At 40.4% G+C, this 15,406-nt stretch overlaps 1 protein-coding gene across 5 annotated transcripts in view; it reads left to right on the top strand.

Annotated features, from left to right (window-relative positions):
* Positions 1–15,406, top strand: part of LOC126995933 (uncharacterized) — a 339,186-nt gene that overhangs the window by 124,574 nt on the left and 199,206 nt on the right. For 3 of the 5 annotated variants that reach the window (XM_050855835.1, XM_050855836.1, XM_050855834.1), the window contains exon 3: positions 13,115–13,234. In XM_050855835.1, the coding sequence (XP_050711792.1) occupies positions 13,115–13,234 (120 nt within the window). Of the gene's footprint in view, positions 1–789; positions 1,266–13,114; positions 13,235–15,406 lie in introns of all 5 variants that reach the window. The other 2 variants (XM_050855837.1, XM_050855838.1) reach the window with 2 other exon arrangements.

Below are 15,406 nucleotides of genomic sequence, written 5' to 3'. Positions count from 1 at the left end.
GAGAGAGGGAAGAAAGAGCGCGAGTCTTGAATTTCCTCCTTTGCATTTTCTTATTTAAAAGGAAAAGAGAAATATAACTTTAGATTGTTGTTTCCGCGTGTGATTTTTTTAAAGATATATAAAAAAGTTCTAAAACGTTGATGATTGAGCGTTGTGTTATGTTCTTCTTAAAGCTGAGTTCGCCTTTCTTCCTGCATGGGTGGATAGTCGAATATCTTTTGTTGATTATGATGCTGATGTCCTTTTTTTCAGTAGTGTTCTTTCTTTATATATTATGAGTTGTCTGTCCTTTCTCTTTCATCTAGGACGGGTTCATTTTTCCTCCTACATCTGTGAAAGAACGAAAATCTTATGTTGTTAATGACGGTGCTGTCCTTATTTCAGTAGCTTTCCTCCTTTTACACGTTTTGATTTGTCTGTCATCTCTTTCATTTGAAGGAGAAAGCTGGTTCACTTCTCTCTCTTCATAGTAGCTTTCCTTTTCACACGTAATGAGTTGTCTGTCCTCTATTTCATCTAAAGGACAAAGCTGGGTTTAACATTCTTGCTTAATCGTTGACAGGTCGAAAATCTGTTGTTGATAATGTTCATGTCTTTTTTTTAGTAGTTTTCCTTTTCACACGTAATGAATTGTCTGTCCTCTATTTCATCTGAAGGACAAAGCTGGGTTTAACATTCTTGCTTCATCGTTGACAGGTCGAAAATGTTTTGTTGTTGATATTGACGGTCTCCTTATTTCAGCCATTTTCCCTTTATACACGTTAGTTTCACGTTAGTCTCTTTCATCAGTAGGACAAAGGCGTGTCGGAAATCAGTGGTCGTGAAAAGGGCCGACGTTTTAGTGCGTGTTTTCCTCCTGGCGACAGAAACACAGAGGGAATGTTAAACGGGTGAGCGGTGAGCGTCGCCTCCCCGCGGACTGGTGGCGACTCCCTCTTCACCGCAACAAACAGCGTGCGGGATGAAAAACTTCCCAAGTGTGGCAAAGTGAATAGTGGAGCAAAGAATCTGTGAAACCCGAGGGAGAGAGAGCATATAAAAAGACCATTGATGAGAAGGAAAAGAAGAGTAGTTACGCATTAGTGGGGTGTGTAGGAGTGGAATAAAGATAAAAATGGGAGTTAAAATATGTTGAAACGAAGGCAAAAGGAGGAAAAGGATGTGTAAATGAGTGTGTTTTAAGAAGTGTCTGAAGTGCGGCTCACCAGAATGGCCTCACTCAGGAGCCTCATCCACACACTCAAGAAGTCTACGAACTCTAAAGTGTAAGTGTGTGTGTGTGTGTGTGTGTGTGTGTGTGTGTGAGTGTGTGAGTGAGAGAGAGAGAGAGAGAGAGAGAGAGAGAGAGAGAGAGAGAGAGAGAGAGAAACGGGTTGGCATGAGCAAGTCCGTTAATTAGCTGTACCTTAATTTTTAGCGCCAGGTAAGTGTGAATTATAATTAAGAGAGAGAGAGAGAGAGAGAGAGAGAGAGAGAGAGAGAGAGAGAGAGAGAGAGAGAGAGAGAGAGAGAGAGAGAGAGAGAGAGAAGGGTGAGGGTCCCAGTTGTACCATATTAGCTTACCTGCCGAGGGTGTCACCGGACTGAGTAAATTACCTTCTTAATTGGGTTCCTGATGGAGGCGCAGGAACCACTTAGGCCTAATTAACGAGGGGGACTGGAGGGGGGGCGGTGGGTGGGCGTCTTGGGGGCCTGATTGCGTAAAGGGGGGCGTTATGAGGGGCGATAGGGGGAGGTTTCATTGTGAGGAGGCGTCTGATTGGGTCGTCTACAGGTATTTTATGGGCAGGTAAAGGCCCTCAGGTGTATAATTATTGGAGTTTTTGTGTTTAATGAATGACAGACTTTACCTGTATCTCACCTGTTACTCTTTTATGTGATCAGAGTTTATTAATTTCCGCATTGATTCTATTTTTACCTCTACTTGTTCCTCTAGCCATTTTTTTTCTTTGTTTCATTTTCTCTCATTTTTTTACGGAATCGACTTTATTTTCCTACGCTCTGATTATTTTATTTTTAACTCTTTTTCTTATTCTTGCTATTTTTCTTACATTTTCTCTCATTTCTGCTTTTTTATGATTTCATTTTGAGGTCGCTATCAAATTTTCCTTCTTCACTCTTACCCTGTTTTCATTTTCTTCTTACGCGTGGCTCTAAAATTCAGGGTCCGGGATTCTCTTTACGAGGTTTTTAAGGTTAGATTTTGCGACCGTTTTAAAGGCGGAGAGAGAGAGAGAGAGAGAGAGAGAGAGAGAGAGAGAATGTAGGAACGGAAAGATTTTGGAGGATTAGATAAATAATAGAAAGAGTGTAAGACATAACATCTTCACGCTAAGCATCTTTATTCTTTTCCTTATTTCCCTCTTTCCTTTTTTCCTTCCTTCCTTCCTTCCTTTGTTCATTCTTACTTATCTACCTATCAACCTAATTACCTATTCACGCACCTAATTACTCACCTGCCCACCCAATAACCTATCTACTTACCTACCTATTTATCTATCTACCTACTACTTTCCTACTTATCTATCCACTAACCTGTTCTCCTACTCACCCCGTCTCTTTCCTATACTTCTGCCAACATTCTTCATCAATCATTCATCTTACCTTGCTGCATCCACTCCTCCATCCGTCTTGCACACCTTTCTTCATACCTGTCATCGGCCTGGAGAGTAATCTGGCTCCCCGCAGGTGGCTGAGAACTACCTTTCATCATTTATTCTCCACCTTCGTCCTGCTCCTCCATATTTTCCCTGTTTCCAATCGCTCCAACCTAAAAGAGTAAAAGGAAATAGTTTAGATTAGTTTTTCTTTTTTTTTTCCTAGTGCAAAGTCGGAGAGGATGAAGTTATGTTAAGGTATAGATTTGTTTTTCACGTTTTTTTTTATGTTCCTATAAGGTCAGAGGCGTTGAAGTTATGCTAAAATATAGATTAGTTTTAAACATATTTTCTCCTTGCTGCGAAGTCAGAGGCGACGAAGTTATGCTAAAATACTGATTAGTTTTTCACGTCTATTTTTCCTTCCTGTAAAGTCGGAGGCGATGAGGTTTGCTAAGTTAGTGAGTAGTTTTTATCGCCCTTCTCCTTCCTCTAAGGTCAGAGGCGACGAAGTTATTTATGCTAAAATACTGATTAGTTTTTCACGTCTTTTTTTTCCTTCCTGTAAAGTCAGAGGCGATGAGATTTGCTAAGTTAGTGAGTAGTTTTCATCGTCCTTCTCCTTCCTGTAAAGTCTGAGGGTACGAAGTTATGCTAAGATACGCAGTGCCTCTATGTATAATTCCGCCTCTTCGGCCTTTGATCCTTCGAGGCATATGAATCTGTAAGCCGGAGATCAAGGGCGCGGCTTCCGGATTGCCTTAGTTCACATTCCCAAGGTTTCCTCAGACATCTCGCAGCCGTTTGAGGGATGAGAGTGGACAGGCGGCGGCGAGATGTGAGTTCTGTCCACCCGATATCACGAGCTGGATTCGAACCCCGACCAGCGTTTTTGACTGCCCCAACTCCTGTGCCATTGAGCCGTTTCGTATTAATTTTTCGTTTTATTCATGGCCTTCATAGTTATAAAGTCTTCGTATAGAGGAAAATGGATGAATACGTGAACAGATATACGAATAAAAAATGTCGTAGGGAGTTTGATATAGGTATTAACTCTGATTCCTTATAATTTATTTCACGAGTTTTTGGGGGGTTGGTTTATCATATGTATAAGCAAACCGAAATAAAAGAGGACAGTAGTTAATATCAGATACCATTCATGTGTCTCCTAAATCAAAACTAAGTCAATATTTTCAAACTCATACACTCTGGGCATATTAAACAAAATAATAGTAGAGGAAAAGCAGAGAGAGAAACGTAATATGATACAAGTGCAGCCGTAAAGAAGGCAATAAAAGGAAAGCCAAAAGAAAACGGATAACGAAACTGAGGCCCGTGAAATTGAAGGTGAAAAGAAAAAAGAAAACGAAAGAAAAGATAAACTGGTCACGGAAAAGACAAAAGGAAAACGGATGAAAAGAAAACGAGGAACAGGAGGAAAATGTGAGTCTGCGGGAGGCATTGCGAAGGGAGAGAGAGATAAAAAAAACAGACTAAAAACAAGTGAATAAATACAACGCGAAAAGATAAAAGGAAAATGGATGATTGAAACGAAACGAGAAACATGAAGAAAACATAATATGAGTGCGGGAGGCAATACGAAAGGAGGAAAAAGAGAGTAAATGCGACACGGAGGACAAGAAATAAGGCCGAGGGAAGCCGATATAAAAGGGGACTCTGAAGGTGTATAAGGCAGCGGAATGGGATCAGATTGTCTCCAGGGACGGGCCGGGGGCAGGACACTAACAGGCCGGATCCCACAATATTAAGGGCTCCACCAACAACAGGTCCGGACAGCCATCAGCCCAGGTGCGGCCAGTCTGTCTATTTTTTTTTTTTACCCTCCTTTTGTTCGTGGACTTGAGGCAGAAATATTTATAAAGGGAAAGTGGGTGAATACGGAAACAAATATTAGTATAAAAAAATATATATCCTAGGAAGTTTGGAGGTGTTAGATTAATTCCGATTCATCTTACATTATTTTACGAGTTTTCTGTTTGTCTGTTTTACCACATTTTTAATAAATATGATGAGTCACACACCTTCTTTTTTTGTTATAATGATCGTCTGTATATTCTTTTCATGGGGTGGGGTTTTTTTTTACTTGTTTTCTTATCCACATTTTTTTTTATTATATGATGAGTCACAGTTATCTTTTTTTCTTTACTTATTAAGATTCTCTGTGTGTTATGATCGTCTATGTGTTATCTTTTATCTCTAGGTCCTCGTCATCAGGTCGCACTTCACTCGACACAAACACTCAGACAAAAGAATAAAAAAAAGGTAATAAAAGAGGAAACACAGCGAAATGGATCCAGAATTTCGTTGTGGCAGTAAACTCTGGCCATTTCTGACCCACGACGCTCCGGCTTTTTGTTGTTTGTTTGTCGCTGTGTTTGTTTGTCGGTTAGTTAGCTCGTGTGAATTTGGGAATGTCGCTCATATTTTCACTTTCCCTTTTGTTGTGTTATTTCAGGGATTGGTTGGCTGTCTGCGTACGCTATTCGACTTACGACCGCGAGACTGAGAGTTCGATCCCGACTTACGACAGCGCTCTCTTGTAACCCTGGACTAAGCAATTTTCCAAAGATTCTCTGTTCATTGCAAGAGATATCACACGTATTATTTCCTTGCTATGATGTCTTAGTTCTCTAGTTCGAGGGATTCTATAGCATTTTTTATTCAATTTACTCTTTCTACGGCTTTATATTTTCCTATTTGTCAGTTTTCCGCATATGTAAGTTTGCCTGCTAACAGATCAACAAGGAAAGCGTGTAATGAATGTTCGTTATATGTGTGTAAGTATTTCATGACTCGGTTCGGCGTGGACTGTTCTGTGAGGAAATACGTTTTGCTACTTTTTCGAATATTCACATCAGTTTTAGCTTCAGTGAATAATACATTTGATACCTCTCGCAACGAACACAAAATCCGCGGAAAACTGACGATAAATAATAGTAACCAGCTCGACATATTCACCATCGTATAAACTTTACGTAGAAAACCATGAAGCTTTTGTAATGTGTGCGTACTGGGGTGAATAACCTTACGTGACCTGACCTGACTTGACCTTTTCTCGTTTGTGGAAGAGCGGATGGAACTCACTTACCGATATTAACCCGATCCGAGGAGGAGGAGGAGGAGGAGGAGAAGAAGAAGAAGAAGAAGAAGAAGAAGAAGAAGAGGAGGAGGAGGAGGAGAAGAAGAAGAAGAAGAGGAGGAGGTGGAAGAGGAGGGAAATGGAAGAGATATAAGATAATGTATTGGTATCACTTGAGTAGATATGAAATTATAGTGTGCTTGTGTGTGTGTGTGTGTGTGTGTGGAGAGAGAGAGAGAGAGAGAGAGAGAGAGAGAGAGAGAGAGAGAGAGAGAGAGAGACGAATGACTGAGTAAAACGAAGTAGAATTAATTGCTTCGGGTTATTTCCCACTCTCAACAGTCGGCGGTGTTAGAACGTCAGGTGTGGATATTAATTTGCCACCTGTCGTGTGTGTGTACAGGTGTGTGTAGGTGCGTGTGTGTGTAGGTGGTTGACGCGGCTGTTTGAAGTGATAGTGGCTTTGCGTGTGGCGTTGAATATTAATTGGGTTTTGTTGTTGTTCTTGCCGTGTTGATAAAAGTACGTCAACAAAGAGATTTTTTTCTACCTGTGTCTCTCACCTGTAACACGCGGCCAATCAGCGGTGACGGGAAAAACAGAGCTGCAAGGTTTGGTCTGTGTGTCCCTGCCGGCATTCATTAAAACGTTACCCCTGGAAGGATGTATGTGAATAAAATGTGAAAGAATAACTAACCGAATGACGTAATAGACAAATAGTATGTGTATGAATTAGTAAATATCCTGAAAACAATAGTGCTTAATAAACCACATGAACAGATATAGAAAAAATAATGAATGTATATAAGAACATAAGAACGTAAAGAGTCTGCAAGAGGCCGGTTGAATAAAATGTGAAAATAATAACTTACTGAATGACACAATAGACAAATAGAATGTGTATGAATTGATAAATATCCTGGAAACGCACGTGGAAAATAACTTACACATTTCTTAAACATTTATAGATAAGAAATAGTGAAATACAAAGATGAATAAATACAGAAAGATTAATTATACCTGTAAGAAAGCATATAATTGTCACATGCATTCAGCTTCTTCGGCCTTATTTTGTGTTATATTTTTGTTTTATTTACCTAAACAGATATAGATGAAAAAGCAACAAAACAAATAAATAGATAAACAAATAGATGACCAGTTAGAAAGTATACAACTGTCACACATATTCAGCTCTCACCGCCATATTTTGTGTTATATATTCTGAAGTTTTATTTACCTTCGTTTGGTACTTTTCCTCACAAACTCGCAATATTGCCATCCGTTGAGTTTACTTTGTCTCCGTATTACTTTTCCTTTTTATGTTATTTTGCGCCCTGGATGTCAAGTTCCCGTTTTTAATGTTTGCTCTTCTATTTTTATTCTCAACGTAACATTCTTTCCCCCAGCAGTGCAATAGTCCTCCCTCTCTCTCTTGTTTTCTTGTCTTCCTTTACATGCTGTCATTTTCCCCTCCATCAGTGCAATATTCCTCCCTCTCTTTCTTGTTTTCTTGTTTTCCTTTATTTGCTGTCATTTTTCCCCTCCAGCAGTGCAAAATTCCTCCCTCTCTGTCTTTTTTTTTCTTGTTTTCCTTCACGTGCTGTCATATTATTCAAAGCTTTTCTTACTCTTTTCATTCCTTTGAGCTTACATTGTCCCATTAGCATTGCAATATTCCTCCCTTAACTGTGCAATATTCCTCCCTTAACAGTGCAATATTACTCCCTCTCTTGTTTTCCTTACGTGCAAAGCTTTCCATATTCTTTCCCTTCTTTTGGCGTTACATTTTATTTTTTCCCTAGCAATGCAATGTTCCTTCCTCACTGTCTCTCTTTCTTGTTTTCCCTCACGTGCTGTCATGCTATTCAAAGCTCTTCCTCTTCTTTCCATTCCTTTGGCGTTACATTTTATCCCACGTCTTTGCAATTTTCCTCCCGCTCATGGCCGACGGGAAGAACCTCTCGTAGCGGGGCTCAGCTTTTAATCTAACTTTCCTCCCGCCACGGCCTGGAAGGGAAGGAGGCGGGGGGCAGCGGGAGGTGGGGAAAAAAGGTGAGGTTTGGGGAAGAAATTAAGGTGGCCGGGAGGTGGGAGCAGGTGGTTGGGAAGCGTTGGTAGGTGGGTGGGTGGGAAGACGGAGGATGGAAGAATGTAGATGAAAGGTAAAATGTCATAGGTGTGTGACGAAGGGTATGATTGGATATGAGGAAGACGGGAGAGGAGGGGAGAAAAGACCGCAGGAAGGTAGAGAAATGAGGGAGGAGGCAGGAAGGTGGAGAGCTGGTTGTGAGTCGGTGTAAGAAAGTGAGAATAAGTGGATAGGGGTTGTGAGTGGGTGGGTGTGAGGTGGAATAGATCCGGGAGAGAGGAAATGAAGGTGGAAAAAAGAGTGAATGTAGCTGGGACTTAGGAAAGACTAGATGACAGGCGAGAGAGGAGATTATAGGTGTCTGGATGGTATTCGACCCCAGCCCGTCATGGCGCAGGCAAGTGTTTATAGTGGCGCCATCTTCTCTTGGCTCATGCTGCCACCCGGAAATCCTTCTTGATTCATTTGGACGGTTTGCTCTAGAGTACGGGTTGATGGGTGGTCTTCAGGACAGCATGTGGGTAGTTTTAAGCCACTCGGCGGTGACTGAAAAATTCGAGGAGGTAGCGTGGGGATTCGAACCCGCGTCGTCCATCACTCGGTGAATGTGGGCCCAGCACGCTACCACTCAGCCACCTCAGTCGGTATAACGAACCTACATCAAACAACTGTACACTGCTATTGTCTTTCCGTCCTCCCCACCTGTACCCTCACCACTAACCCACTTCCCGTTCTCACTATACCCTTGATTAAAAAAAAAAGTTGAAGGCGAGGGGGAAAGAAAGAGAGGCTGTTGGAAAGTGAGGGAAGGTGAGAAAGGAAAAGGGAGAGAGTTGATGTCAAGTGAGGGTACATGAGGGAGAAGAGGGAGAGGTTGAGGTCAAGTTAGGGAAAGTAAGGGAGGAAGGAGAGGTAAAGCTGTCAAAGGAGGGAAGGTGAGAGAGAAGGGAGAGGTAAAAGCGTCCTCCATTACCCTTGAGGATCATATGGAAATACATCCCTCGTCCCTGTGGCCATGTTCCCTGTACCCTTTCCTCCTCGCCCTCTCTCCTCACCCCTCCTCGCCCTCCTTCGCCTCCCTCGCCTCCCTCGCCCTCGTTCTCGCCGCCCAAAGGATCCTAATTAATCAGTTCGCGTCAAGATTCGCACTTTTTTTTCCCAATCTCCACTGAATGACTTTCCCGCTTCCATTTCCTCTTTCTTTATTTCTCATTTCGAAGAGTGCGAATCGCGATTTTTTTTATTTCTTTTTTTTTCTTCCTCTTAGAATATTGGATCTGTTAGACTATGCGACGGATTATTTTATTATAGTAGTTTTGTGTTACTATTCTCTCTCTCTCTCTCTCTCTCTCTCTCTCTCTCTCTCTCTCTCTCTCTCTCTCTCTCTCTCTCTCTCTCTCTCTCTCTCTCTCTCTCTCTCTCTCTCTCTCTCTCTCTCTCTCTCTCTTCCCTACCTTAACAACAATCTCTCCCTCATCCTCCTTTACCTCTCCCCACTTCACATCAACCTCTTCTCTCCCTCTTCCTCTATTTGACGTCTTTACCTCTCCTTCTTCCAATTATACGTCCACCTTACTCCCTTCACATTTCCTCTTTCCTCCACCTTACTATTCTCTCTTCACCTTCTCTTGTGGGGCTATTTTAACCGCTATTTGTATTATTTCAGTTTATTTATCCCATCGTCATGCGTAGGCTTGTGTCACAGTCAAAGCCTCGGAACCGCTAACAATGCCAGATCAACTCGCTGGTCTGGTGAACGTCAACGAATAATAAATACCTTTCACAAAACCGGTGCGTGGAATCAGTCGGGCTTTACCGGCGCTGAGGAAAGAATGGGAAGAGGAGGAAATAAAAATGTAGGAAAGTTTTTATGCCATGTTTTTTTGTTTTTTTTATTCTCCTCCAAGTATAACTGACGGAGGGAAACGTGTAAATAAAAGTTTGTGATTCTGCAGCTTTTATCAGCGGGGGATTTTTAAGCGCGAGAAATAATTAAGTGGCGCCTGAAATAGGCAAAGAAAAAACGCCGTGAAGAGTCGCGTTATGGACGCGTGAGCAAATATTTACTAGACAGAATACGGTACTACTGACGGCCACGCAACGACACTTCAAAACGTCCAGTGCGTGAATGAGAAAAGTGACTAAGGGAAGAAATACGTAAGTGAAAAGCGAATTTGTTAAAGAATAAGGAAAGTAGTGGAAAAAAAAGGAATAGAAGGAGGCAAGAAAGAACCGAAAGGCTTAGTTTATAAAGAAAAGGGAAAATGGCTGAAAATAAAGTGATAAAGGGAAGGAAAAGGAAACTGAAAAAGCTGAGTTGACAAAAAATAAGAAAGGTGACGAGGGGGAAAAAAAGGAATGAAAGGAAGAGAGAATTGAAAAGGCTGAGACGGAAAAAGGAATGAAGGGAAGGAAGAAAGAATTAAAAAAGAGGAGCTGACAAGGAATAGGAAAGATGGCTGAAAAAAAATATGATGACACGAAGAAATAGAGAACTGAAAAGCTAAGTTAACAAGGAATAGGAAAGGTGACGGAAAAAAAGTGATAAAGGAAAGAAAGAATAAACAGAAAACACTGAGTTGACACCGAATACGGAGAATCTGGGAGAGATGAGATGAGTCTGGCTTAGATAAGAGTGAAACGAAGCTGTGGGAGGGACGGGAGGACGGGCAGCAAGGAGGATCAGGGAACGAAATGGCAGGATGGGGTAAGAGGGGAGAGAGTGGGAGTCTATTGTGACGGAGAAACGTAAATATTAATGTGAGAAGGAGTTGTGGGGTTCGTTGCATACTACACGCCTATCAAGTATCATAAACGAGGTAGTAGTAGTAGTAGTAGTAGTAGTAGTAATAGTATTATTATTATTATTAGTAGTAGTAGTAATAGTAAAAGTAGTAGTAGTAGTAGTAGTAGTAGTAGTAGTAGTAGTAGTAATAATAGTAGTAGTAGTAGTAGTAGTAGTAGTAGTAATTGTAATCGTATAGCATATGGAAAGAAGACAATGTGACAAAATATGTAGTAGTAATAGGTTTTTGTTTTGTTTTTTACAGCAAAGGAAACAGTTCAAGGGCAAAAAATAATCAAGACAAAAAAGACTGCTAATCACTGCTCCTATAAAAGAAGTATACAGTAGTAGTAGTAGTAGTAGTAGTAGTAGTAATAGTAGCAGTAGTAGTAGTAATAGTAATAGTAGTAGTTGTAATAGTAACAGTAATAGTAATAGTAGTAGTAGTAGTAGTAGTAACCGTGTGTCATATGGAAAGAAAACAATGTGACGAAATATTCAGGAAGATTCACGTGTTTCATATTATTATACAACCCTTTTGTGGACGTAATTAATAGCATTATAGTCCTCATTAAAAGTTAATGAGAATAAATATCTTTCACAACATGCACCTCTGTTTAGTTTGCCACTGATAAATATAATAATTGTTTAGTGTAAAGAAATATGAACGTTGAATGCCTTGTGAATTTCTCTAGTAATGTGTTTATGATGTATATTTGTAATGGAGTATAAATGATGGAAGACTCAAGTGCTTACATAACTCTAGAACAGTGGTTTCCAAGCTTTATTATATGATGCACCCTATTCATTTTTAAGATATCCTCACGGCCCCCCCCCCCCGATCCTTTGTTTATATATATATATATATATATATATATATATATATATATATATATATATATATATATATATATATATATATATATATATATATATATATATATATATATATATATATATATATATATATATATTGTGTGTGTGTGTGTGTGTGTGTGTGTGTGTGTGTGTGTGTGTGTGTGTGTGTGTGTGTGTGTGTGTGTGTGTGTGTGTGCTTATTTCTTGCAAAACTGCAATTTTTGGCAGACGAAATCACGTCCCCCCTGTATCCAGCTCGTGCCCCCCAGTTTGGGAACCACTGCTCTAGAACTTCACAATGCATACCTTTGGATGTTAAGACACAACACAACAGAAACACTTTTATGCCTAAACTTACCTGCAAGACGAACACCTGAGAGGCCCGTCTAATTAGTATTGTGTTTCACCTGGCCATACCCAAAGAAACACCTGCTAATTATGAGTGTGCGTTACCTTTGAGAAGCAGAGGTTAATTAGCATCATTTCCACCTGCCAACACCTGAAACACTAATTAACGTTGCTCTAAACACGAGACAAGACCTACCAATCATTTCCCGCCGCACACCTGAGGAGGAAAGCTTCATTAGTGTGGGTTCCACCTGTCCCCTTGATCACCTGAGAGAGCGGGAAGGGAGAAGAGTAGTCGGAGGGAGGAAAGAGGGAATGGGAAGGGAGTGGTGTGAAGGAAGAATAGGAAGGAGGATGAAGAATTGGAATGCGGAGAGAAGTAGAAGTGTGAAGAGTAGGAATATGAAGATCGAGTTAGAATATTGAGACAGATAGGTAGATAGGCTTATAGACAGATAGACAGAGGATAGAGAGTAGAATATGGAGGGAGTAGAAATGTAGAGTGAGTAGGAATGTGGAACTAGAGTAAGAATATAGAGAAAAAGTAGAAATATGGATAAGACTTAGAAATGTAAAGGAAAATAGGAATAGGAGTAGAAATAAGAGTAAGAATGTGGGGTTAAAGTAGGGATATAAAGGAAGCGTAGAAATAGAGATGGAAAGTAGAAATATGAAGGAAAATTATGAAAGTAAAGGAGGAGGATGAATCTGGAGGGAGTGGAGGTATGTGAAAGGCGAGGAGCAATAACGCATCTCGCGGGACTAAAACAGGATTACGCTGCCACGCCTTGGATCTCACGCACCTGGGCTGGAAGGGATGTTACCTGGCGCGCACCTGTACCCGGGACGCCTCACCTGTAGCCTCACGTATCCCTGTCTTAACGTGGCGATTTAGTTAATGAATATAAGGACGTGATTTTTTATTTTATTTTTCATACTTTTAGCTTTTGAATTTCAGAAGTTGTCAGAAGTTTTGTGTCTCCATTTTATTTCGCTACTGAATTTCTAGTTTTAGGTTTTCTTATGTGTTTGGACAGTTTTATGTTTTGTTTTAAAGTATTTTGTTCTTTCTTTTTGTTTAACAATTTAACTAAACTACCTAAGTGTATGCAAGCACCGCCAGTCTGTAGAAGCTGAGTGATGCTAAGTGTTCTCTATAATACATTAATGCTGAACTTGCCGTCTTCAATATTCTTTTGTTCATGTTTACCGTACTATTTTTCTGGTCAATAGACTAACTAATTTTTTCCTTTTTCTCCGTGGTCAATCAACTAACTAACTTTTACATGTTACCTTTGGTCAATAAATCCACTAACTTCTCTTTGTTCTCCTTGCAGCCATGCCAGCCAGACGTCCTCGTGGCTGCCGCCCCTCGAGAACTGGGACAGCGGAGGCGTGGGTCTCCCCTACGGCTGGGAGGCGGCCACGGATAAGGAGGGGAAGCAATATTTTATCAAGTAGGTGTTGAGTTATGTTTCCGATGAGAATAATAAGGATACTCTCTCTCCCTATTGTTTCGCTTCCATTATACTCTCTACCTAATGTTTTGTTTTGTTTTTGTATACACTCTTTTTTCTTTTGTTTTCATGTATACTCCCTGTCTAATATTCTGTTTTGTTTTCATGAGTCCTCTAACCATGCCATATATTATTCGTTTTTCTCTTTTATAGTAGTTGAAATATCTTTTAATCAGTTGTTGTTTTTTCTCTGTTTCGTTTTTTTTTTACTAATAAATCATTCCCATTATTTATCCTTCAGATTTCTAATATATATCAGCATTCATCTATTTAATTCATCTACTTTATCTTCCCTTTATTCTTTTTTTTTCATGTATCTACCTACTTTTCCTAAACCTTTTCATTCCTCCGTCCATCTTCTTTTCCTTTTCTCTCTCTTCCCTCCATTCACTTATCAACTTACCTTTCCCTAAATCCTCTCATTACTCCATCTGCCTTTTCTCCCTTTTATCCATTCCTTCCTCCATTCCCCCACTCATCAACCAACCTATCTTTCCTTTCCCTAATCCATTTATTCCTCCCTCTCTCTCATTCCTCCACTCCCTCATCTTTCATTCACCCTTTCATCTCCCCTTCGTCCTTCACACCCTGCATTCACTCACGCCCTCAAAGCATTCCATTCACCCTGTAATGAGAGATCGGACCCGCTTTCGCCCACGATGCTAGAGGAACATGAATGTATAATGTCGGGAGAGAATGAAAAGCTCTCCCCAAAAAGAGATAAGCCATAATGAGACATTCTATTTGCATATGAAAAGGAGAGAGACAGTGGTCGGGGGATTTTTACTTTCCGAATGAGTGACAGAAAAGACTTATTGCTTATATTAGTCTGTGTCTGATACTACGACATTTCTCTCTCTCTGTCTCGCTTCCTTTAACTGTATATCTATCTGTCTATCTATCTATCTCTTTCTGTTTCTTTTCCCTGTCCCAAAACACCATTCAAATTAGCCTTTCTGTTGCTATCAATCTCTATCGCTATCTCTCTATCGATCTATCTATCTATCTATCTATTTTCTATTTCTATTCTCTAGCCCAAACACCTTTATTTCTCAATTTATCTATCTATCTAGCGGGCCTCCTCGTTATTTATTTTTTGCCACTGAGCCGCTTCCTTTACTGTAAAAAATCTGTCTATCTATATTTCTATCTATTTCTCTTCCCTATTCGAAAACACCATCCTATGACAACCAGAATTGCCCCTCTATCTATTTATCTATCTATTTATCTCTCTATTTATCTCCCCATCTAACTTCCCTACCCCCAAAACGCCTTCCATTCATAACCATCTTGCATTCAAACTTAACTTCCCCGGAACCAATAATCACACAACTCACCTGCCAACTCTCCTGCGTCTTCACTAATTAGCAGTATCGGGGCACAAAACTTCCCCTACCTTTCGAGAGAGAATATTAAGGGAAGAGGAAGCGAGAGACGAGGCGGTGGAGGTGATGGTGAGCTCATATGGAGTGGAAAGGAAGGACGAAAGGAAGGACGAAAGGAAGGAACGGAAGAGGGAGGCATTGTTTGAGAGTGCAAGAAAGGGAAAGAGGGAAGAGAAAGTGTAAGGTAAGAAGGGGAAGCTAGAGGCAGGGCGGCAGTGAGCTCATTTGGAGTGGAACGGAAGGACGGAAGGAAGGAAGGGAGGAAGGAGGCATTGTTTGAGAGTGAAAGAAAGAGGAGAGGGAAAAGAGAAGGGGTAGCATCTATTATGTGATATTGGAAAGGAAGAAAAAAGAAAGAAAGGAAGGAAAGAAGGAAGGCATTGTTTGAGAGTAAAAGAAAGGAAAGAGGGATAAGGGAATGAGAAGGATAGGGTTTAATAAAGAAGTTGATTATGGCGATTTTGGGAATGGAGAAGACAAAGGAAGCAAGGAAGGAAGGAAGGAAATAAGTGTTTGGGAGTGAAAGAAAAGGGAGAAGGAAAAGGGAAAGAGAAAGAGTAGTATATATTTGATGAAGGTGTTAATTTAGGGAAGGTTGATAATGGAGAAGACACGGGAAGGTGTAATTGGTAAAGTTTAGTATGAAAGTTATAATGATGATGACGATGATGATGATGCTGATGATGATGAGTAACGTAATATAGTTTGTATTCATGATCCATTGTAT

Source organism: Eriocheir sinensis, chromosome 9, assembly GCF_024679095.1.
Source record: "Eriocheir sinensis breed Jianghai 21 chromosome 9, ASM2467909v1, whole genome shotgun sequence".
In the NCBI taxonomy this organism is placed as follows: domain Eukaryota; kingdom Metazoa; phylum Arthropoda; class Malacostraca; order Decapoda; family Varunidae; genus Eriocheir; species Eriocheir sinensis.
The sequence above is the reverse complement of the archived record's forward strand: the minus strand, read 5'-3'. Positions and strand labels throughout refer to the sequence as shown.